Source organism: Pteropus medius, unplaced genomic scaffold (assembly GCF_902729225.1).
Source record: "Pteropus medius unplaced genomic scaffold, Ma_sr-lr_union100, whole genome shotgun sequence".
Lineage (NCBI taxonomy): Eukaryota > Metazoa > Chordata > Mammalia > Chiroptera > Pteropodidae > Pteropus > Pteropus medius.
Window position 1 is genome coordinate 4,641,235 of NW_024340692.1, and position 25,425 is coordinate 4,666,659.

At 37.9% G+C, this 25,425-nt stretch overlaps 1 protein-coding gene across 1 annotated transcript in view; it reads left to right on the top strand.

Annotated features, from left to right (window-relative positions):
* TTC39B (tetratricopeptide repeat domain 39B) overlaps nucleotides 1–25,425 on the top strand; it is a 116,896-nt gene that overhangs the window by 56,748 nt on the left and 34,723 nt on the right. The window contains 4 exon segments of the mRNA XM_039874936.1: nucleotides 14,968–15,078; nucleotides 17,303–17,434; nucleotides 18,358–18,434; nucleotides 23,543–23,610. Of these exon segments, the coding sequence (XP_039730870.1) occupies nucleotides 14,968–15,078; nucleotides 17,303–17,434; nucleotides 18,358–18,434; nucleotides 23,543–23,610 (388 nt within the window).

Consider the following 25,425-nt stretch of genomic DNA (forward strand, 5'->3'; position numbering starts at 1 on the left):
CCAAGGAATTCAGTGAGTAGGTGGTACTGTTAGATAAAAGCAGAAACAAAACTAGATTCAGCTTTTAGAAACAGCTTTTGAGATTATTTAAACTAAAAAAATTTTAACCATTAATTTTATAATAAAATAATATAACACATTGCCAACCATTGGAGAAAATAGAGGAAAGGAGAAACATAAACCATATGTTAAATTATGACCATTTTAATACAGATTATTAGAATTTTGGTATATTTCATTCCACTCTTTTTCCTAGGCTTGTGTTTCTTGATATGGATGTAACCATAGGGTTTTCATTGAATATTGTATTATGATATTTTTCTACTTATATTCTTCTCGTATCCTTGGCTTAAAAGTACATTTTAAGAAACATTCGTTGTAGAAAATTCAGGAAGTATAGAAAAGTACAAGAGAGAGAATAAAATTGTATTATTACCATAACTATTTTTGGAGTATGTATGCTTTTTTTGACTCTGCATGTACAGAGATTATTTTTTTATTTGCTGAATTAGAATCAGATTAAGTATACTATTTGGTAACCATTTTGAAATTTAATATATCATGATATTTTTACTTGCCATTAAATATTTTTTTATAATATCACATTTAATTGATAAGTGCTGTTGTGGTCCTGCCCATTCCAGAATTAATCATTTTTTTCTTTTTAAACATGTAGGTTGTTCCTTTATCAGTTATTAAGGCAACTCAGTTAGAACTATTTTGAGAAATAGTTATACCATGAGAAAGTCCTTTGCATCTATCCTTAATGTTTATTAAACTTTAAATTATACAGCAGATCTTTAGCATTTTGGATTTTACATTTGAAATTTCAGTTATTTGTGAGTGTGTTCATAACACTCATGGACTTGGCAGTTTGTTTTAGGACTCAACCTTCACAATATAAAGAAGGGGTGCAATAATATAAAGACTGAGGAATAGAGATGAAGTTGAAAATACTTTTAAGGATCTTAAGGCATTTTTTTCCACATTACTGTTTTATTCCATGTGGCCCTGTTCATGGAAATCTGAGCTTTCTTCAGAAATATGTGTCCTCCCTCAGAGTTATCATCTAACCCATCTGATAGTTTCCTAGGTAACTACTGCATCAACATTTATCTTGCTGAGCTTGAAAGCTGTAATAAAATAGCTAAAAAATATATTACTGAAAGCAGTAGTAAATAAAGGGTGTGACATTTAGAGAGAGCTCTGGGCTGAACCTGTAGCCTGGAAATCTTCTACCAATAGGTAGTTGTCGAAGTCGTGACTGCAAATGCCATTTCCAAGAGAGAGAGAAACAGTTGAGAAGAGAATGGAAGAGGGGTCTTTTGGGAATACAAACACTGAAAGGATGGCTGAGGGAATGAGAGTGCAAGTAAGACCTAAGAAGATGTGTGTGAGAGAGTCAGACTCCATGAGACAGTGGCTGGAGCATGGGCAAGGGGTTTGGGTGGGGATGGGTTCTGGAATCTGGTCAACAGAGGCAGATGTTGCAAAGTTCTACATGCGTGTGGGTTAAAAAAATATCCTTTGCGTTTGTACTTTTGTTTGGAGGGTTTCAAGCTAGTCGGGGCAGGAGCCAGGCTGCAGTTGCTGAAGATGCGTGGAGGGCGAGGAAAGTAAGGAAAGCGAGTGTCGACTCCTTTTTGAAGTTTTTGCGTATGAAAGAAGAGTGGGAGAAGTTGTGTGTTAAGAGAGAAAACAGAATTGAGAGAAAACAAGAAAACAAAAAAAGTTATATTTTTTGGCTGTTTTAACTTTAAATAGATATGAGCAAGATTTAGATATGTTTCTGAGATGGAAATGGGTCAGAGAAGAAGATGTTAAAGATAGGTAAAGGAAGTTCTGGTTCAGATGGCAGAGCAGGTTAACACTGTGCTTGCCTCATCCCATGACCACATCAAAATTACAACTAAATTATAGGATAACCAACCACCCTTGAGAAGCACCTGAAGACTAGCTGAATGGAACTTCTATAATTAAGGATGTAAAGGAGTTCCATCAAGTCTGGTAGGAGAGGCAGAAATGCAAAATGGTCTGGTCCCGCACCCATGTGCAGTGGTTTAGAATTGCGCTGGATATCTTGATTGTATAGTTCCTCTTGAGGAGTGAGGAGTCCCAGCCCCACACTAGGCTCCTCAGCACGGACCACCAGTACTGAAAAGAGGAATCCCCACAACATCTGGCTTTGAAAATCAGTGGGAATTCTGTTCAGGTGAGATGGAGTGCTGCTGGAAACTCAGGTGTTTTTCTCTTAACGGGTCCATGCATGGACTTACTCGCTCACAGACTCACTTGCTCTGAGCTTCATTGCTGGGACAGCAACTTAAAAACCTCCAAGGATATACAGAGAGGAACTGAATTATCTGGTTTTAGGGCAAAAGCTGGAGGGGCAAGTCAGTATGGGATAGAATTGCTAGCAGATGCCATTGTTTCTTTGTTGAGCCCTCCCCGCACCCTGCCTGCAGGCACCAAATCTGAGTCTCCATCAAACTGGCTAAGGCGCCACTCGCTCCACCCTGGTGATTCCCTAAGAACACTTGCTACCCAACTTGTACATAGGCTGGAACCTCTTTCAGCAGCTGTTCCTCACAAGTGGCAGGTCTAGGCCTATGCTGCAGACTTTCCTAAAATCCCTCAAAGGTCCACAAACCCCAAACAAGCAGCAGCTGGCCTCGGCATACCCTTTACCACTTGCTAAGCTGCCCCTAGCAAGCCTCAGTTTGCAGCATAGTCTCTCTTAGATGCTTTCAAGTCCAGCACATGCAGCTACCAACCACAGATCACTTTATAGCTTTTACCAGGTGGGTCCCCCAGCCAGGCAAAGGCAGCAGCTGACCTGAGCCTGCACTGGAGCTCCTCCAAAGAGGCCCCAGAACGAACACACCTGGTGGTTGACTTCAGACTACACTAGAGCACCATCCAATTAGTCCACAAATGACACACCCAAAGAATGGACTCAGCAAGAACCAGATCTTTGCTGCAGCTTATCCCACTCTGTGGGGTCAGCCTCCACACAACAGCAAGTCTGCTATGGTCATGGCCAGTCCTTATAGCCAGTCAGCCTGAGGGTCAGTCCTACCCATTGATGTGCCAACAGCAGTTAAGACTCAACTACAACAAGAAGGCACCCACAATTTACACAAGGGACATCCCTGGAATACCCGGTTCAGGAGACCAGGGAGACTGTGCCATTGAGCCCTATAGAACATTACTACATAAGATCACCCTGCCAAGACTGGGAGACAGAGCAGCTCTATATAATATGTAGAAACAAAAGGAGGCAACCAGAATCCTTGAGGAGACAAAGAAGCATGTCCCAAATGAAAGAACAAGGCAAAACTCAAGAAAAAGAACTAAATGAAATGAAGGCAAACAATCTATCAGATGCAGAGTTCAAAACCATGGTTATAAGAATGCTCAGTGAACTTAGGGTAAGAACTTAGATGAACTCAGTGAGAGTTTACTTAAAGATAGAAACCATAAAAAAAAACCAGTCAAAAAATGAAGACTACAATAACTGAAATGAAGAATACATTAGGTGGAATCAACAGCAGATTCGATTGAATCAGTGATTTGGAAGACAAGGTAGCAGAAAATACCTAATTGGAGCAGCAACATAAAAATAAATAAATAAATGAGAATAGTTTAATGGACCTCTGAGACAACATAAAGCATAACAGCATTCATATCATAGGGGTACCAGAGGAAGAAGAGAGAGCAAGGGATTGAAAATGTATTTGAAGAACTAATAACTGAAATCTTCCCTAACCTGGCAAAGGAAATGGACATACAAGCCCAGGAAGCATAGAGATTTCCAAACAAGATGAACCCAAAGAGCTCTACACCAAGACACATCATCATTAAAATGCCAAAGGTTAACAACAAAGAAAGAATCTTAAAAACAACAAGAGAAAAGCAGTTAGTTACCTATAAGGAAGCTTCCATAAGGTTATTAGCTGATTTCTCAAAATAAATGTTGCAGTCCAGAAGAGATTGGCACAAAATATTCAAAGTGATGAAAAGGAAGGACCTATAACCAAGATTACTCTACCCAACAAGGTTCTCATTTAGAATCAAAGGACAGATAACGATCTTCCCAGACAAGAAATAGCTAAAGGAGTTCATCACCACCAAACAAATATTATAAGAAATATTAAGGGGACTTCTTTAAGATAAAGAAGAAAAAGAAAAAATATGAATAATAAAATGGCAATAACTACATAACTATTAATAATAACTTTAAGTATAAATGGATTAAATGCTTCAATAAAAAAACATAGGGTGGCTCAATGGACAAGAAAACAAGACCCATACATATGCTGCCTGCAAGAGACTCACTTCAGACTGAAAGTAAAGAGATGGAAAAAGATATTTCATGCAAATGTATGTGAAAAAAAAAAGCAGGAGTAGCAATACTTGTATCAGACAAAATAGACTTTAAAACAAAGGCTATAATAAGAGACAAGGACATTATATAATGATAAAGGTATCAATCCAACACAAGGATATAACCCTTGTAAATATTTATGCACCCAACGTAGGAGCACCTAAAAATATAAGCAAATATTGATGGACATAAAGGGAGAGATCAACAGCAATACAATCATAGTAGGGGACTTTTTAACATCCTGTTGACATGAATGGATAGATAATCGAGACAGAAAAATCAATAAGAAAAAAGTGACCTTAAATGACACATTAGACCAGATGGATTGAATTTATGTTTTTAGAACATTTCACCCCAAAGCATCAGAATGTACGTTCTTTACAAGCTCACATGGAACATTTTCCAGGATAGACCACATGACAGGTCACAAAACTAGTCTCAATAAATTTAAAAAGACTGAAATCCTATCAATCATCTTCAATCACAATAATATGAAACTAGAACTCAATTACAATAAGGAAACTCAAAAACATACAAACACATGGAGACTAAATAACATACTGAACAATGACTGGATTAACAATGAGATCAAGGAAGAAATCAAAAGATACCTTGAGACAAATGAAAATGAAAATACAACAACCTCAAGTCTATGGAACACAGCGAAAGCAGTTCTAAGAGGGTTATTCGTAGCAATAAAGAGCTACCTCAGGAAACAAGACAAATCTCAAATAAACAGTCTACATTATACCTAAAGGAACTAGAAAAAGAACAAACAAAACCCAAAGTGAGTAGAAGGAAGGAAATAATAAAGATCAAAGTAGAAATACACAAAACATAGTCTAAAAACAATAAAAAAGTTCAATGAAACCAAGAGCTGGTTCTTTGAAGAGATAAACAGACTTGACAAATCTCTAACCAGACTCATCAAGGAGAAAAGAGAGAAGACCCAAATAAAGAAATAAAGAAATTCAGAAATGAAAGAGAAGTGATAACTGACCTCACAGAAATACAAAGGATTATAAGAAAATACTACAATTATATGCCAACAAATTGGACAGGCTCAAAGAAATGGATAAATTCCTAGAAACATACAATCTTCCAAGACTGAATCAAGAAGAAACAGAAAATCTGAACAGACTGGTAACTATTACCAAAATTGAATAATCTAAAAACTCCCAATAAACAAAAGTCTTGGACCTGATAGCTTCACAAGTGAATTTTACCAAACATTCAAAGAAGAATTCACACTAATCTTTCTCATACTATTCCAAAAAATTGAAGAGGAGGGAAGGCTCCCAGTCTTATTTTACGAGGCCACCATTACCCTGATTCCAAAACCAAAGACATTACAAAAAAAAAAAAAGGAATTTACAGTTCAATACTCTGATGAACATGGATGCAAAAATCCTCAACAAAAATATTAATAAACCGAATTTAGCAATACATTAAAAGATCATGGGAGGAGATATTCACCAATGATACATTTGATAACGGCTTACTATCCAGAATGTATAAGAAACTCATACAACTGAAAAGACACATCATCTTATTGAAAAATAGGCAGAGGACCTGAATAGACATTTCTTTAGATAGGACATGCAGATGGCCAATAAACATATGAAACGATATTCAATGTCACTAATCATCAGAGAAGGCAAATTAAAACCACAATGAGACATGGGGATATGGAGAAAAGGGAACCCTCGTGCATTGTTGGTGAGATTGTGAATTGGTGCAGCTGCTATGGAAAACAGTATGATGATTCCTCAAAAAATTAAAAATAGAACTACCATATGACCCAGCAGTCCCACTTCTGGTTATTCATATGAAGAAATCCAAAACACTAATTTGAAAAGATATATGTACTTCTATGTTTATTGCAGTGTCATTTACAATAGCTAAGATATAGAAGCAACCTAAGTATCCACTGATAAACAATTGAATAAAGAATAGTGGCACATACATACAATGTAAATTATTCAGCCATAAAAAATGAAATCTTATGATTTGCAACAACATAGATGGACCTAGAGAGTATTAAGCTAAGTAAAATAAGTCAGACAGAGAAAGACAAATGCCATATGATTTCACTTATCTGTGGAATATAAAAAAGCAAAATAAATGAACAAACAAAATAGAGACAAACTCAAAAAATACGAAGAACAAACTGACGGTTGCCAGATGGGAGGGCTTGGGAGATGGGTGAAAAAGGCGAAGGGATTAAGAAGTACAAATTGTCCATTATAAAAACAGTCACAGAGATGTAAAGTATAGCATAGGGAATATAGTCAATGATATTGTAATTTATGGTGTCAGATGGCTACTAGACTAATCTTGGGGATCACTTTGTAAGTTATACAAATGTCTAATTGCTATGTCGTATACCTGAAACTAATACAATATTGAATGTCAACTGTAATTGACAAATACAAAACAAAGAAAGAAACAAACAAAATAACAAATAACCCCTCCACCCCAAAAAAGATATATAAATTAAGAAACAGAAGGGAAATTTAAGAAATTATTTAGAGGCATAGTCAAGTATATAGTATAAATATTTGTAGATTTCATGGCCTTTTTCATTTTGAAAATTAAATGAAAATTTCTACTCTGCCTTTTAATCAACAGGTCTTTTAATGTGTTAATAAAAACAAGCACTTTTAAATGTTTTGTGGAGCAGCCTAAAAGGACATCTATAAAGTGGAACAGAGCTTCAGACTTGGACAAGTGTGTAGGTAGTTAGACTGCATAGAACAAAACAGCACTCTACCTGATGTGTTACTCTTCCTGTGACTCTGCACCCCACGGATATCCGGTGTATTTGCTCCTCAACAAAAAGTTGTAAGGCAGTCAAGGAGAGAGCCTTGGTCACTATTTAACAAACAAGAAATACTGGATGTCACATGACATACTCAAGGTGCCACAACCAGGCAGTGGTTGAATTGCAACTTAATGCTCAGTCTTCTCATTTTCTGGCCAATGCACCTTTCATAAACCCAGTTGCCTCCCTGATTATAATCCCTCTCATTTATTTAGTCTTACAGTGTGATGACAATCATGGTTTCTTTCAATTGTTATTCAACTTGAAGAGCCATGACAGAGTCTTCCCATACGAGGATCCTAATGCCCAGAGAAGCATGTGGCTAACTAAGAGGTTGTGCAACTCTGAAATTTTTTGAGATTGAGTTTATTGCCAGTGTCCTCACAGGACAGCACTGACACAAAGTCACAAGTTTTGTGTTCATCACTCTAAATCTGTTGACACACTAGTTGTTGAAACAGTTGTATTAAGGTCAGTTCTGGAAAAATGAGGAAAGACTTTCCACCCTGGCCCATAGCTGTCGTGTCACCTGCTCCGTGTACCACATCTCTTTATTATTTGAGAGACATGTTTGGTCTTCAGAAATATTTTTTCCATGGGAAATGTTATAATGACAAGGTTGCCTGCTTTAAAATCTCTGAGATACAGTATATTTTGTCCTCTTGATCTACTTAAGATATTCATCAAAAGCAGGAAGCAGAGAGTGGTCTAGGGTCTCAGGATTGAAAGAATGGACACAAATCTCTTATAGACATTTTAATCCTTCACTTATGAAGCCTAGATTTTCAGCTCAGCGTGGCACAAACCATTGGTAGCTTTAGTTACTTAATGAAGGTCATGTTGGAGAATCCTAGAGCTATGCAGGGAATTCTGGTCATTCAGGAGGCTGAGTTCCAGAGGGTGCTTAGTGAGATGAGGTTTTCCAGTGGCTGAATCATTAAGGTTATGGCCATATTTTGACTAGGGGCTTGTGAGAGAAGAGGGGACCCTCTCTCTTGAATTGGTTAGTAAACAATGCGGCTAGAGGGAGTTGTTGTTTAATGGGTACAGGGTTTCAGTTTGGCAAGATGAGAATTCTGGAGATTGGTTGCACAACAATGTAAATGGACATAACAGTCCTGAGCTGTGCACTTAAAAATGGTTAAGATGGTAAATTTTATGTTATGTATATTCTACCACAATTAAAGAAAAGTAGAAGAAGAATGCCCAGACATTAATATATAGAATTCAACCTAGATTTCTTTGACCTTCTTCTTTATCTTAGAAGGGTGCTTGGAAAGATCCCTCCTAGTTTAAGAAGGAAAACAATGAACTGAGCTCAGAAAAGCTGAGGCAGGGTTATTGTATGCATCTCACCTCCTTGCTGTATTTACCTTTTATTCTTTCTTCTTGCCTCTTCTTAATTCATTTGGCATTAGCCTAAGGAGCTTCTGCTTTGTTGCTTATGGTTGTCCAGCATCTTCACAAGTAGGATCAACCAGGAGTAGTTGCCAGTCTTTGCCAAATAGCAACCATTTCAAAACAAGTGAATTTTATTAGAGACCTTTGCGGCATTGCTAAATTATAACCATGCCAATGAGATAATGAGATATTAAAAAGCAGCTCATATAATTGTGCTTATTAATAAATCAGGAGAGGAGGAAAAGACATTAAAGTGCAGGTAATTTAAAGGAATTTGATATATCATGTTCTGACTTTTGACTAAGTGCTTTATAACAAAAATTGATGAATATCCCACTCTTCCCATTAACTAACAGATCTACTAACATAGTCATGACGTGAAGTACCGTGGCCCCGTTGGGGTAGCCCTGGATCAGAAGTCTGCTTTCCTGTTTGAGTGTGAAGGATGAACACAATTCACATGGAGAAAGACTAGCCACTTTTATTCTTTTCAAAAATAATAGTATTTACCTCATTCTTTTATTGCATTATAAGTAGCATTTTTACCTCGTGCTGTCTTTTGTGTTCCTCATAACAGCACTGTTAATGCTTATTGAGTTGGTATTGTCATGTCTTCATATCCTTTTATAGATGAGGAAAGAGAGACTTGGAGAGGTTAAATGATTTGCCTAAAAGTCTCACCTTCTAACACAGCCCACCAGAGACTGTGAACTTGGATCCTTCCTTCTTCTTTCTGGGGTTATTAACAAGAAGTAGTACCAGGAGTCTCTGTAGCTTGGTTGTTTAGCCATAGGTACTTCTGAGCTTCTGGACTCCACATAGATGAATTGATAGAGCTGAGGCAGAGTGGCCTGAAGCTATCGAGGGCAGGGAGATCTGGAGTCCTCTGTACAGATAGGATCTTAGATTTGCTTGGAAAAGAACCCTGGATGCTCCCACACATGTCAGTAAAGGTATCCAAAGAGTAAACCATAATTCTCACATTATTCTGTGCCTATAAACCCTGTGTTTAGTTCTTGCTTTGAAAGAACTCTTTTTAGCCTATGTCTAAAACCAGTTGAGATATCAGTAAAAGGGTCAGACGTATAGAGATTAAACCACGAGCCTTATTATTTTTATAGCCAGTCTTGGAGGATGTACCTTATGGATGGAGAAATGGGCTTTTGACACAGCCCTGAATGAGATTTAGGCCCTAACTTGCAAGTGTCCCTTGTGAAAATGGTGATGGTTGTGGGGTAGACCCTGTCCTACTTAGCTCACTGCATCACTGAAAGCATAGACTATTCTGAGCCCTCTTTCCTTATAGTAAAGGATCTGGACCACTCATGCCCAGTTTTCTTCCCAATTTACCAATCATATAACTCCTATCCCAGGGAAGGAATGAAAAGAGGGGAGAGAGTCCAGGAGTGTTCACCCACTAAATCTCCCTCAGGTAAATTTGAGGAATAGGAGGAAACGTTCTTCTCTCGTGGTTGTTACCATCAAGCTCATCTGAGAGTTTCTTAGGTAGCTACTGTAACATTTTTGACATACATCAACATTTGCAATGCTTACCTATCCTTAGTTGAAAAACTGATTACTATTGAGCTTTTATTACATAGAGGTGGATTTAAAATAAGTTTGTATTAGAGGTGCTTTTGGACAACTTTAAAATGTTAATAGCTATTAAATTGAGAAGGCAGTTATTTTAAATAATTGATTTATCAGTTAAAAGAAGCCAGTGAAAATGTAAGAAGTGATTTAGAGAAACTCAGCATTATCATATATTGGTTTTGTAGGCTTTTATCCATTTTAACACAAATCATAAAAATCTCCTCTCTACCTTTTTTTTTAATCAGCAGGTCCTGTGAATCAGGTATGGTAACAGTAGGTCCTCAGATTATGAGCAAAATGCAGAGAAACTTTGCTCTGTCAGAAAGTATGATTGTATATGTGGTTCTTATCACATGAAGCTGAATATTCCTGGAGAATTATACTAGTGCCTCAATAGATATATTGCTTATACTTTTATTTCCATGACCTTGCCTTATTTTTACAGTTATCTTGTACAGTAGTAACAGCAGGCTTGACTATCCCCGTCTTACAGATAAGGAAACTGAAACTTAAAAAGGTGATGTGGTTGTTCATGGTTACAGAGCTGAGAAGTGGTGAAGAGAAGAATTTCCTCTTTGTTTGTCTTTAAAACATGACTTTGGTGTTGTAATATTTATATAAATATTTTCATCATAAAAATGACATGAACAGAGTTTAAATAATTTGGAAAGAGGAGAAAAAAGTCACCATGATCTCTCTACCCAACGTAAGTCAATATGAATTGTGAGTTCTTACAGCGTAAAAACAAAATCTCCAATAAATAATTGAAAATAGTCTTGGGAGCTGAGATCTGGTTCCCTAGGACCACAGTTTCAGTGGAATCAGTACATATTGTAATTCTTTGATTGCAGCTCTTGGGGCACAAGGTGTCCTGGGCCCCTGAATAAACTAGAAACTTTCCCTTGATATACTTAGTAAAGAATCCAGAATTTCTATTTTCTATCTGCTTCCTTGATCTGTAATAGTCCTCGTCTCTCCTCACCATGCACATATCCTCAGATTGTCTTAAATAATAAAATTCTGGCTATCTGACTATCTTATATATGACCTTTATGCCTTCGTTTCTCCTGCACATGTTGTGAAATGGGAACGCTTTTCAAAGATGAGGCAGTGGACTCAGGGAAGTTAAATGACTTTCTGAAGGTCCCATGACTAGAGAATGACAATGCTGACTTTTGATTTCCAGTCCAGGAATTTTCATTACATCATGTCAGGCTTGAAGAGGATGCCATGTTGATAAGCCTCTTGCTCTTGCAAGATACTTGGCTGTTTTTAAATAGCCATGTTCATCACTCTAATCTGGTTAGACACTTGTAGTGAGTGGGGTTAAGCAGAGGAGTTTAAGCTTCATGTGATAGATGTGGGCAGCCATTTTACGTTCTTAACCTGGGGAAGCAGTATATGATTGAACATCTGTTTTAGGAGGAGTAGTGTGAGTGGTATCCAGGATGAATTAAAGCACAGAATTAGTATTGTTTGGAAGCTTGTTGTCCCCTGCACCCACTAGGCCTAGAGTCAGGAACTCTGATGTTTGAGCCAGCCCCAGCAGTATATTTTAACAAGTCTTCTGTTTCAATCTAATGCAAGCCGAAGTCTGAGAACCACTGCATCAAAGCAGTAACACTCAGGAAAACATTATTGGAGCCTGTTTAGGAATTCAGACTTGAAGTGATAAGAGTCACACTTAATGTGATGACAGTGGAAATGGAGAGAACAACTGAATCCAAGAGATGTTTGAGAAGTTGTGGTCCAGATTCAACTTGTTCTCTTGGTCATTCCTTGCAGAACACATGGTAGGACTAGTATTCTGGAGGTGGCAGCAGGGGGCGGGGCAGACTTAATTTCATGTGAGCATCTTACTAAACTGTTAGGAGGGTTGAGTTTACTATGCTTGGTGATAAGCTCCCACTTTTATTTATCCATGTAAGCTGGGGCATTTAAGTGCATCCTCCTAGGTGACAGAGTGTGGCCAGCTGAGATTCAGATTTAGTTGTTTGTCCAAAGGACCAGTATCTATTCACAGCCCATTTCTTCATAATAAAAGATGAGCTGTAATGTGAGAGAGCCGGTGTGTGAAGATTAAGAGAACAGGTGAAGGTAAAACTGGAAAAGGTAATAGTTGAAGGGAAGGGGTGATTAGAAAGGGAGTAGAGATTTCTGAGATAAAAATTTCCTTTGTTCTTAGAATAAAACCCATCTTCTCTGTCACTATGGTTCCTGGTTTCTGTCTGCTTTCTGTCCTTATTTTCTCCCACTGTCTGCCTTGCTCACTACATTCCCAGCTGAGAACCTTCCCGCTCCCCTCAACCTAAATATTGCCATGGCTGACTCCGTATTACAAGACTCAAAGGTCACCCTTTTGGAGAACTTTGCATGACCATCCTCATTAATGTTGGGTCTCACCCCACCCATCTTCCCAAACCAGTCTCTCCCAGATTATTCATTCCAGTCTGAGATGATCTTAATCAGCTACCGGTCTTCTTGTCTAAATCTGCACTCCCAGGAGAATGAAAGCTCCTTGAAAGCCCAGGATCTTATCGTCTTGTTTATTGTTGTATTTCCAGCCCCTAGAAGAGTCCTGACATGTAGTTAGAGCTTAATAAATATTAGTTGAATGAATTCTAGGTAGAGATTTGATTAGAGTAGATTAGGTAGAAAGTGGGTGTAAGACGTATCTGTGGACACCAGGCAGCAAATGTCGACTAGGTTAGACTGGGTAGTAGAGGTGAAACAGGATAAATTCAAGAGATGTTTAAGAAGTAACACTGACTGAATTTGGTGATGGACTGATGGGAGGTATCAAGCAACTTTCTAGTGAAAAATCTTCCTGAGATAGGTTTGTGAACTTCTAGCATTATTTGACCTCTTCATTCACTGGAAACTTAAGGGCAAAGCAGTTCTATATTGTCAGGGTTCTCCAGAGAAACAGGACCGATAGGATATATAGATGAGGAGATTTATCATGGACATTGGCTCATGTGATAATGGAGGCCGAGAAGTCCCACAGTCTGTTATCTACAATCTGCAGAGCTAGGAAAGCCAGTGGTGCATTTCAGTGTGAGTCTGAAGGCTCAAGCACCAGGAGCACCAGGGAGTGGAAGATGGATATCCCAGCTCAGGGAGAGCACACAAACTCTCCTTTCCTCTGCTTTTTCTTCTGTTCTGGCCTTGCATAGATTGGATGTATACCCACATTGGGGAGGTCCATCTGCTTTACTCATTTCACCAATTAAAAGGGTAATCTCTTTTAAAAACACTGTCATAGACACGCCTAGAGATAATGTGTTACCAGCTGTCTGGACATCCCTTAGCCCAGTCAAGTTGACACAAAATTAACCATTATAATTCTTAGCTCTTCAGCTACTCCTCCACCAAGAGCTTGTCTCATTTCTGCACTGCTCTAGAGTAGAGGTGCCTTTAAGCTCTAGGCATGAGGTTTCTACTCAGATCAAATCTACCTAACTGCCCACCCACCTATCCACCCATCTACCTGTTCAACAATATTGCATTTCTGTCTTAGGGAAGAAAGACAGACAAAGACAAACATGTCCACAAATACTGCATGGGATACTTTGGATAGTAATAAGTGGTATGGCGCAAACATATGAGTCAGGATGGGGTAGGGTCAGTGAAGCAGATCTGAGTTGGTGCTTCTCGAGCTGAGATCTGCATAACAGGAAGGAACCAGTCATGAGAAGTCTTGCGAGCAGAGGGTTGTTCCTTGTAGAACCTTCAGAACTCATTTCTGGTAGATGAGTAACTGGTGAGATTTTGTTTTTATGCTTGAAAGATTGAATTTGGAGAGGCTGGAGGTATGGAAATTAAACTTTAAGTACTTTTAAATAAATTGCTTATTTACTTACTGAAATATTTTTCTATTCAAAATTGTTACACAAAATATTTTAGAGATGGCTCCAGTTTTAAAGAGCAAAATTTTTACCAATCATAAGTAATTAACATCATTTTCCAAAAAGGGTAAAATCATGACTCTCATAGAGATGTAGAAATGAGCACATGGTAAAGACTTTACTTAACTCATTGATCAATGAGGAACCAGGCAGCTGTTATAACAGATTCAAAGGAGAAATGAAAACAGCACAAATTTTTATGGTGTAAAGCAATGTTGAAATAGATATGCAAATTCAGGCATAAGCAGCTTTTCCCACACTAGTGGGTAGTCAGCTGAACCTCTACTGGCCAGGGCAGAATTGACATGTCCATAGACAACAATTACTTTGCACTTTTATCAGTTACTTACAATTCACAGAGTTGTGAGGTGGCTCCCATAGAATCAAAAGCAAATAACCTGGAGGGATCTCCTCTAAACAGTTCAGTTTTCCACTGATACACACTTCTCCCCCTATATAATCCAACTAAAACAAAATAATATCTGCTCCCCCATGAATAAAGGTAGTTCCTACACTTGTGGTCTTTGAAGTGATGGGGAGTTGGGGGATCATTTATTGAGTGCCCACTATAAGCATTATTTGTCATTTATTCTGTCCTTACAATAGCCCCTGAAGTAGGTGGTGGTGTTCCCATTTTACAGATAAGAAAATCAGCTCCCTAGCTCATTTCTAGGAGGTTCAAGACACTGCTACTAAGTGGCAGAGTTAGAATTCTAGCCTGTCTTTCTGTCTCCAAAGTATGTGTATGTACACACACACACACACACACACACACACACACTCGTTCCCTTCCTGTGACAACTTGCTAATAGTAAAAGCTATAGAAATTCTGTATATTTTTTCTTAACCTTTAGGTCATCATCAGTCAAGATGGATCTCGAGAGTGGCCTGGAAGAATGTGCTGTAGCATTGAACTTATTTCTAAATAACAAATTTACAGATGCCTTAGAATTGCTTCAACCATGGTAATTAACTTTATTTCCTTTAGGTAAAATATATTTTTTTCAGATGTTTTTGAGGATTCTATCTTTGATGTCATGCTTATTAGTTAACTTATCTGTATTTCCACCTGAATATTTGGCTGAGACTCTTTACCGTTGGTTAGTTTTAATATTCAGTTAAGAAATTTGTCTTTTCAACTTTAATCAGTAGACAATTTCCGATTCTTTCTCATATTTTAATTTCTGTACTTGTTCAAATAGTGTCATTTATGTAGTTTTGTAGAGCTTCATTTTGCTTTCTTCAATGAAATTTTTTTATGGATTTCCTGGTAAGCTTAAATATAATTGAGAAAAGTTTCCTTTGAAATGGGAATGAGAAGAACTACTAGAATATTGAGCTAAGCTCAAATGCTAAAAAATTTAAGATAATACAAATATTATTGGAATTCCTTATATATGTGATAAACAAGTTAAACAACTAAATTTTAATTAAGAGTACCTGCATATTTTTAAGATGTGGCAGCAAAAACTATGCTCAGTCTTCTTACTAGGCCTCACTTTGACCACAGTCTTCAACCCTACAGTGCGACTATAACTTGATAGGAATACTTACTCTTAGGTTTTGCCTTCATACACACTTACTTGGATGAAGCTTAGATCTCATATAATAATTTTCTAGTAGGTTAGCTGGGCACAAAAGAGGGAATCTCATTCCTTTGAGTGATCAGTAGGGTTACATGACTCCAGTCATTGACTTCAAATCTTAGAAATTAATTTACCTACTAAGAAGCTGCTCTGGTAATTCTATTAAGATTTAGAAGACCTTGTTCAATTAGCATTTCAGAGCTTAGGAACAGTTGTTAAAATGGATGATGAAGCCACAGCCTAAGGAAATTGTCCATTTTTGCTGTTTCCAGCTCTTGTCTCACAGCCTCTACCTTGCCTGTCTCCTGCCTTTTTCTCAATGACTTCTCCATCTTCTGTCTCTACCTCCCTTTGTTGGCCTGTCATTTTCCTTCCTTTGTCTATCCTTTCTCAGCCTGTATGGCTGTCTCCCTCCTTTTTTATTCAAATAAGTCTCCTTTTTTTTTTTTTCTTTTCTGCCAGTGACACTCAGCTGGACATAGTATGGAATGAGAATAAACGATTTAGTATTATATTTAGTGGAGTCTTGTATTCTCTGATCTTTATGCATGTTTCACTCTTAAACATATGTTTTTCCTATTTGAATACTTTTTTACCTCTTGGAGGAACTTTCGATTTAAATATGAAGTTTAAAACCACAGTTACTGATTAACTTTGGGCTGCTCTTGTTCCTTGTGGTTCTTTTGAAAAGCCAGTCCCCTCACTGTTCAGGACAAACTGCAAATGACCAAAGGATGTTTAGACTCTTTATTTCCATGAGGGAAAAGAATAAATTGGCTTTCATTTGTTTCGCACAGCAGTGTTATGCACTATATTTGAATTAAGAACAAAACCGTGCATTGATATTTTAAATCTTGTAAATAACATAATTTAAGAAGTTTTGAGAAAAGTAATGGTGAGGTTTTCACAGTCTGAGAATCTGGGGTGTCTGCCACACATTAAGAATAACTGACCTTAAGAATCTAATTCTCACTCATAACTTGATAACTTGAATTATCAAGAATTTTAATCAGGAATCTCAGATAATGGGATTAGATTAGATTAGATATAGAGTCTAAAATGTTCTTTTGTCAGGGCCCCCTGTGGCCAACCTAGCTTATTGCAGAAATCCTGCTTTATCTTGGCCTCTGGCTGGAAGAAGAGAGGGAATTATTTTAAAGGAGACTTTGTCTTTCGAAAAACACATCAGAAATTGTCACAAGATATATTTCCAGTGGCTTTTACTTTAGCACTTATTCAGAGCTAAAGACAGTACACTTCCCCTTGTTGGACTGGGAAAAATTGGTTTGCTTTGAAACATTTCCTAAGAAATGAATCCACAGGCTGCCCCCTTGTGTTCAAACAGGGAAAAGCATCTTCTCTCACTGCTTCAACCTGGAACATTTTGTGCTGCCTGTGTGGGCTTAAATTGGAAAGTCCTTGGTACTTGAGTGTTTTAGGGCCTGTCTCTCAAAGTCCATTTTATTTCAGTGATTATGGTAAAGAAGTATCACTTTGAAAGTCAAGACATGCATTTATTAGGATTTCTCATGATTGCATCCAGACAAGACTTGAATGCTTCTCAGTTGTATTGAAATGTACTAATTCCCTATGTTGCCCTCAGGGCTAAGAACAGTATGTACCATGCCTTGGGCTACAGTACCATTGTGGTGTTGCAGGCCATCATGACCTTCGAGCAACAGGACATCCAAAATGGTATTTCTGCCATGAAGGACGCCTTACAAACCTGCCAAAAGTATGAACTGCATAATTAAATACTTGAGAAATGACTACAAACCTTTATGTCCGTGTGACAAAATGAGTACAGTTTGCCTGACTGAGATCACAGTTTGAAGCTGGTCACAGCTGTAGGAAAGGACTTGAACTTCAAAGCTTTTTGGGGGCCTCATTTAATTTTATGTAATAGAAACAAAAAAATTTCTATTAGAAATTATAGTGTGATTCTCATTTGACCAAATACTCGGCTTCTATATACCTTCTACTTTCTTTTTTTGGTACCTTTAGGTACAGAGAAAGGCTGAGGGAGATTTCAGTGGGTTACAGTGAGCACCTCTCCCTGTGGTAGATGAGTTGAGGTACTACACATCAAGCCAGCCCAAGCAAGGCACATTGTTCTTCTATGTGGGAGATGCTGCAAATTCAGAAGGGAATGCTATATTTGCTTAAAAAGGATGTACTTGGTAAAAATGAGATTGATTTTCAGTTTTATTTTAATCTTTGCTCTGGATAGATAGGAAGACCCTAGCAAAAGCTTTTAGTTAGCATTGGTGCATTTTAATATTGGTGAAATTATATCCTCATGTAACTGTGTTACAAGCTCCACAAATGAAGAGAGAGCTTCCAAATACTGTATTCAAGTCCATTCTTTACCTGTGGTGGCTCTTACCACAGAAGTACTGATTTCAACAATAGAAGTCAGGGAAGATGCTTGGCAGGGTTAGTGTTCACTGTTTGTGTGGATTTGTCCACTCACATGTTCAGTTAGCAGTGTTGAGAAGGGTGGTCTCTGCCGTACAGACTTTAGGGTTTAGAGTTTTACCTTGATGCCTCTGGTGTGATAGTGGCTGAAATGAATGGCAAATGAAAATTTATTTAGCCTAATTTATCATTATTTTTTCCTTTCTATTTCCCATCTGCCCTTCTACTTATTCTATGCAGATATAGGAAAAAATGCACGGTTGTAGAATCTTTCTCAAGTTTTCTTTCTAGAGGATCATTGGAACAGATGACTGAAGGTAAGAAATATTTAAAAGGTTAATTTTTTCCCTTTCTTTAGTAAATTAAAATGTGATACTGCTCATAAAATTCAGTACTTAAATGTATCACATAAAATAAATGAATATCTTTTTCCCTTCCTCATCATACCATCCAGAAGTAACCATTGTTAATAGTTGGTTATGAAGCCTTGCAGACTTTTCTGTGTTTATATATGCTGTCCTCAAACTCTTGTACATAGTTTTCATGCATTTTTGTAAGCGTTTCAGAGGATAGATTCCTAAAAGTGGAATTATGGGGACTTAAGATTTAAAAATGGATAATATTTATAGGTACTACCTATTTTTTCATCAAAGAGTTAGCTCAGTTTATATTCTTACCATTCATGTATGAGAGCTTCTATTTTTTCACAAGCTATTAAAATTTCTTCAAGGTGAAGTAATTTTGATACCTTGAAAAACAATGATAATGTTTCACAATATAGAAGGTGTTTGGTGTATGGACATTTAGGAGTAGTCAAGAATTCAGGAATGGCTCTAGTGTCTTGAGCAGATGGATGGGAGGAAAGGACTCCTTTGCTGTCAGCTGTCTCATGTCCCTACTAAGATTAGGGCAGATGTTCCATGATCAGCTCTGGTTTAGAAGTGATGCACTCTAGTCAGAATTGTTTACAAGAAAAGAGCATCCATATATCCTGTGGAGAAAATGATGTCCTTCAGATGTGGCTATTGTAGAATAAAGCTTCTCCCATCTAAAGAGAATTCGTGTCTGTGCTGTCATTGTCAAACTTACTCTCTGGAAGAAGTAACATGAAACAGTGGCTGTAGCTGTGGCTGATTAAAGCAAGGGCAGTTCTGGATCCCACTGTCAGTCATTCCTAGTCTTCAGGTGTATGTCAGACACATTTTTGAATGTGCTTTATTATGAAGTTTTTTTTTTTTAGAAGAGCATTATTATCAACTTGTGGACATTGGAGAACTCAGGAACATTTGCACGATGTGAGGCTAGGGTACTGATTATTGGTGTGGGGGGTGGACTATGAGACTTGTTCTAAAAGGGTATAATGCTGGCCTTAAAACCATTATGGAACAGAATGGCACTTCATTTGTCACTCTAGACAGCCAAAGCCCGGCTTCTCTTTCTCTAGAAACTGACCTGTAAGAATCCATAAGAATTTATTTATCCCCTTGATTTTGGGTAGAATATGTCTTTCTATTTTTCATTTTGAGCCATTTATGTAAATTGGGCCTAGAAGTTCTAAAGTCCACTAAAGTAGGTAAATGGGAAATTAAATGGGCCCCAAAGAAATTGGACTCTTTCATTTTAGTCTCCTTTCTGTTTTCCTCTATATGGTTCCTCTCCCATGGCATATTGCCTCCTGCCTCCCTTTCTTTTTTCAATATGAAGGTTGACATTTGAGATTTTTTTACCTTAGTTTTGGGAAGAATAACATGGTATTTTTTGTGTAAATATAAATAATAATAATTTAAAAAGTAACAATAATGCCCTAATTTTAAAAAGCACTCTCTCATGTCAGACACCGTCCCTGGTGCCCTCCTTAACGTTATTCAGTCTAATCTGTGTAACCTCTTTTTTATAGACTAGGTGCTAATGTTCAGAGATATTAAACACATGACCCAAGATTATCCGCCCAGCAGAGCAGCATTCAAACTTGATCTCCTTTCCCTAAGCCATAGCTCTTTCCATTATACCCTAAACTTTCTCCTGTAGACATGTAGAGAAGGGCAAGAATGTGCCATATATGAACAAGGGAAAGGTTGATTTGTTTCTGTTAGACATCTTGAAAATAGATGGTTCTGTGTTCTTTTTGTTATGTCTTTAGACATAACACTTTAGAAAATCTAGAATAGGCAGAGAATTTTTACTAAATATTAAAAAAAACAACAGTGAGATACCACTACTCATTATTAGAATGTCAAAATCCAGAACACCAGGTGCTGGCAAGCATGTGGAGCAGCAGGAACTCTCATTCATGGCTGGTGGGAATGCGAAATGGTGCAGCCACTTTGGAAGGCAGTTTGGCAGCTTCTTACAAAACTAAACATAGCATTGCCATACATTCCAGCAATTGCTCTCCTTAATATTTACTCAAAGGAGCTGAAACTTATGTCCATACAAAAACCTGCAAACGAATGTTTATAGCAGCTTTATTTATAATTGTCAAAACTTGTAAGCAACCCAGATGTCATTCAATAGGTGAATAGGTAAATAAACTGTGGTACATCCAGACCTATCAAGCCGTGAAAAGACATAGAGGGATCTTAAATGCATATTACTAAATGTAAGACATCAATCTGAAAAGGCTACTTGCTGTATGATTACTGTGGAGACAGTAAAATTTTAGGCAGTGGTTGCCATGGTGTCGGGTGGAGGGGTGAATAGGTGGAACAAGAAGGATTTTTAGAGCAGTGAAAATAATACGTGTGATACCATAACGATGGATACGTGTCATTATACATTTGTTCAAACACAGAGAATGTGCAACACTAAGGGTGAAACCTAATGAAAACTATGGACTTCGGGTGATTATGATATGTCAATGGAGATTCATAATTGTAACAAATGTGTCACTAGGTAGGGGGATGTTGATAGTGGAAGAAACTGTGCATGAGTGAGGGCAGGGAATATATGGGAAATCTCTGTACCATCCTCTCATTTTGCTGTGAACCTAAAACTGCTCTAAAAATAAAGTCTAAAAAATAATAAAAATAAATTAGCTCATGACTATAGCCTATTCTGAAGTATAGGTTTATTTAGACTTTCATAAAGGTATGCTTAGCTAACATTTCAGTTCATAGTGAAGATATTTCCTTAAGTGAACTAAGGAATTTATAATTAAGAGATGTTCTGGTCGGTACATACTCATAAATGCCAAATGGCTAATTTTGAGAACCAAGAAACTATCCAATATAAATCAAACAGAGTGAAGAAATAAGACTTTTGTAAATTAAGTTGCATTTCATTCCTAATGAGTTTGGCTGCCACTGCCACCCAAACAGGCTTTGTGTTCAAGGGAGCATGTCAAAACATTGTAGCTTTAGTATGTGATTTGTTTTTCCTCTTGGTAATTTTCATTTATATCCTTGAGTGGCTCGTTGTCTGTAGGAGTGAGTATTTAATTAAACTTTTCATGGGTTTAACATAGAACATAGAATGCACCCGTTCTTCTCTTGTTGCTGGCATATTGCCCTGAATAGTTTTCGAATTGCCTTTAAAAACAGATATTTATATGTAGTGCTTAGGATGCAATAGGGATTTAATAATGAAGAATATTTACATATGGTTTATCTGTGTCTTCTGGTTACATCCTTTACCTACTCTTAGGTCCATCTTTAACATATCCCTGATCGGATCATCCTTCTGCTCAGATCTCTGCAAGGACTCACCATTGCCCACTGAATCAAGGCTAGACTCTGACATTCAAGGTCATCCATAATTTAGCTGGTGACTTAACATTTTCAGGCTCATCAGCCGCTGCTCCCTTTACACCTTGTGTTTCAGCCAAAGGCCCACCCCTTAGGTGCTCTGTATTTCCCTTGCTCTGTGCCTTTGCCTCTACTAGTTTCTCTCCAAGCAGCAGCTTCACCCCTGGGCACCTGCCCCAGCAATCTGTGTTACTGAGCAGGCTTTCAAAGTGAATAATTCCTCACAATTCCCACTTTGCTACAAATGCACGTAGGAAGAGGATATTCAGGTGATTCTGTAAAAATAGAAGTTACCAGTTTTTATCCCACTTGACACACTGAGAGAAATTCAAAGGCATACTTTGAGGTGAGGTGGTTTGAAGAACTGAGACCCCGCTGATAGTGGCCCCATCTATATGTGTGCTCTTGAGGGATCTTAGCTGCATAGTTGCTTCTTTGTAAATTCAGTCTGTGGAACGTGAACATACAGGAAGTTGAACCAATTTGTGAGAACCAGTGTGTGTGTGTGTGTGTGTGTGTGTGTGTGTGGTGGGTCTGGTGTATAAATTAAAGAAATAAAGCACTAGTTCTTACCCAGCTTGATTCAACAAAATTCCCATGAATACAGAAATATCCTATTTTTCAGTTACTTCACATAAAAATGTTCTGTTTTCTGAGCTTTTACCAAAAAGCACAACATGGGCCAAGGGCAGCAATTTTAGTGCAAGTAGCTAACATATATCGAGTGCCTCTCTGAATAGTGAACTCTGCATGTAGTACTCATTAGGTTCTTTAGCTGTGAAGCAGAGATATTACTATCCAGTCTTTATAAATGAGGAAACCAGCAGAGAGAGGTAGGTTAGCTTTCTTGAGGTCCCACAGCTAAGTACTTGGCAGAGCCTTTCCTCCAACCCAGGCTGTTAAATCTCCGAAGCTCCTCTACTTAACATAAAATGCCAATTTGTATCTCATGGATAAAACGGGAATGTGCTTATTTTTTAAAATGCAAAAATGCAAAGGTTCCCCCTTCTCCCCAATCTCTGCAAGTATAATGGATTGTTTAGGAATGTAGGACCCAGTTTTTGAGGTGCTCCCATGTCCTTGGGATATACATAGCTTTACAGAGCCCCTTTTTTTAGTGCTTTGTTCCTGTGCTAGATATCTCAACGATCCAAATAGCCTGAACTGTGCTGTGCTGACTCTTTTTACATCGTCTTCTGTGTGTGAGGAGGTATGACTTGGGAGAATTGCTGTTTTCTCTTCAGGGTAATAATGTCTAATCATTGCCGTGATTACCTTAACTTCATATTTTAGAAGCTAGAATTCATAAATTTAAGTTTTTTTCAGTTTTTATAATTGCGGTACTGTTAAGTTAAAAAATAAATTTTTTTTTTTTTTTAAGTGCTTTTAAATTTTGGTTTCCTCTTGCGAGCTTTGGGACTCTGACACCAACTACTCCGACTCCTTTCAGTTATATTTGAATGGGAGCCAAAGATGACTCCCTTGAACCATTTCACACATTCTGGGAAAATCTTGCTAAGGGTCAGAACCGAGGTCATCATTCTACTTTTAAGGAAGCACCAGAGCACTAGGTGTTTGCGTCTCTCTTGGGCTCATTTATCTACCATTCTTTTCTGAACATCTCAGAGCAATTACTGTGGACATGGGATTTTCCTTAATATGATTTTATTTGTTTTTAATAGAGGAAATGCATGCCGAAATCTGTTATGCCGAGTGTCTCCTGCAGAAAGCAGCACTCACGTTTGTGCAGGTAATGACCCTTTAGCTTAGAGTCAGTATTGCTGGAGTAGCAGGCCAGTACCCTATAGCAAAAATGTGGCTCATTCTATGTCAGCACTTCAGTTCTTTTGACTTAGAGTTGTAATAAAAGATATTTGTTATTCTGATAAACTTTGGCTGAAAAAAGGACTCCAGGGAGCTTTATTCCTATTCAAATGCACTTAGAGTCTGTTTTTGAACTTCAGTCTCCTGGGAACCACTGCCTTTTAAAGAAAGTGTCTTGCAACAAGTACACCTAATTTCAGGATGCTTCTCTGTGTGAAAACTGAGCTTATCCCTTTCTGTGCTTGCTAATGGTAGAGGGCTGCATCCAGCAGGGGCCCCTGACAAAGAGGCTTTCTTAATCCTTGGCCATTCCCTCCTCAGTTATGCATGCTTAGAAAGCTAAACTTTTCATATATATTTCAGATTTTATTTTTTCCCCTCTTCTTATTCTTATTCTCCTTTCTTGCTTATAGTTCTTTCTTTGGAAGAGCAGTTTTAACTAGTCACTAAAAAAACCCAATTATTTTCTTATGGGGCATTTTATATTTTTACTTCTAGAAACTGTTACAACCAGGACTTTGCCTGTCAAAAAAACATGGATTTTAAGATCATGGCTGCACAAATGGCTGTGATGGATACAGTGGGGTAGTGGTGGGGTGGAAATTGTAAGGGGGCAGAAATTCAACTGTAAAATGGAAAATCTTCCTCAATTTCAATGTTTTACATTGTATTGAGAGTTGCTTTTCTCTTTTTATGGAGATTGACATCTTAGGTTGGATTCTGGTTTAATAAAACTGAATCAGTCTGGTCTATGACCCCCCCTTCCTAAAACCCAGCATATTATGAAGGCCGGTTGAAAACAACAGTCTTACTGCCTTAGTAAACATAATGCTAGTCACTGAGGCCTTTATTTTTTTTCTGATGTGTTTCCCAGATGGGGATTTTACAATCAAATTTGAGATTTGAAGTCTTATTTTATACTTGGGGACTTGTAATTAAACATCTGGAGAAGATCCATGGCTTCCCTCTTCCTCATGCTGCCATACCCAGTCAGTTTCATGGTCATGCTTCTGTTACCATTTGAAGATTTAGCAGCTCCATCTCTTCCTCTTTATTCTGATGATAATCGTTCTAGTGGAGGTGCTCCTCAGCTCTTCCCTAGACTGCACAGTAACCTAGTGACCCTCTGTCTCTAATTTCTCTTAACTCCAGCTCATGCTCCCTTGTGGAACTGAGCATCCTCTCAAAGACAAGATTCACACCTTGTCATTTCTTTGCTTCAGCTTTTGTATCAGAATAGCAGAAATAAGGGAAGCTTTTTCAAACTAAACTGGTATCTCTCCCCAAATTCCCTACTCCCCCTCTTACCGATGTCCTCAGATGCTACTGGCAGGTATGTCGCATACTTGCATGGCATGAGTAGAGATGGCTTTCTTACTCCTTGGTTATTCCTTTGCTGTAGATATCTGCAGCAGTGCTGAGTTACATAACACAGATGGCGAAGCACACCGTGATCTGTAATGCTTCCTTGCCTTCCCACCTGTTTCCTTTGCTTGCAAAGTTCACATCTGCTTTGCCTTCCTTCACCAGGCCACTTCCCAGTCATTTTTTGTACTTTAAGCACTGATTCTTACAGGAGGTTTTCGTGGATTTCTGCATGCCCCGACCCTACCCACTTTTGTGCCCTCATGACATCCTGTGCATGTCTCCATCCGTATGCATTCCTCTTCACTTAGCACGTAGTATTGCTTTCATCTAATTTTGCATTTGGGTGAATAGGCATTCATTAAATGTTTGGTAA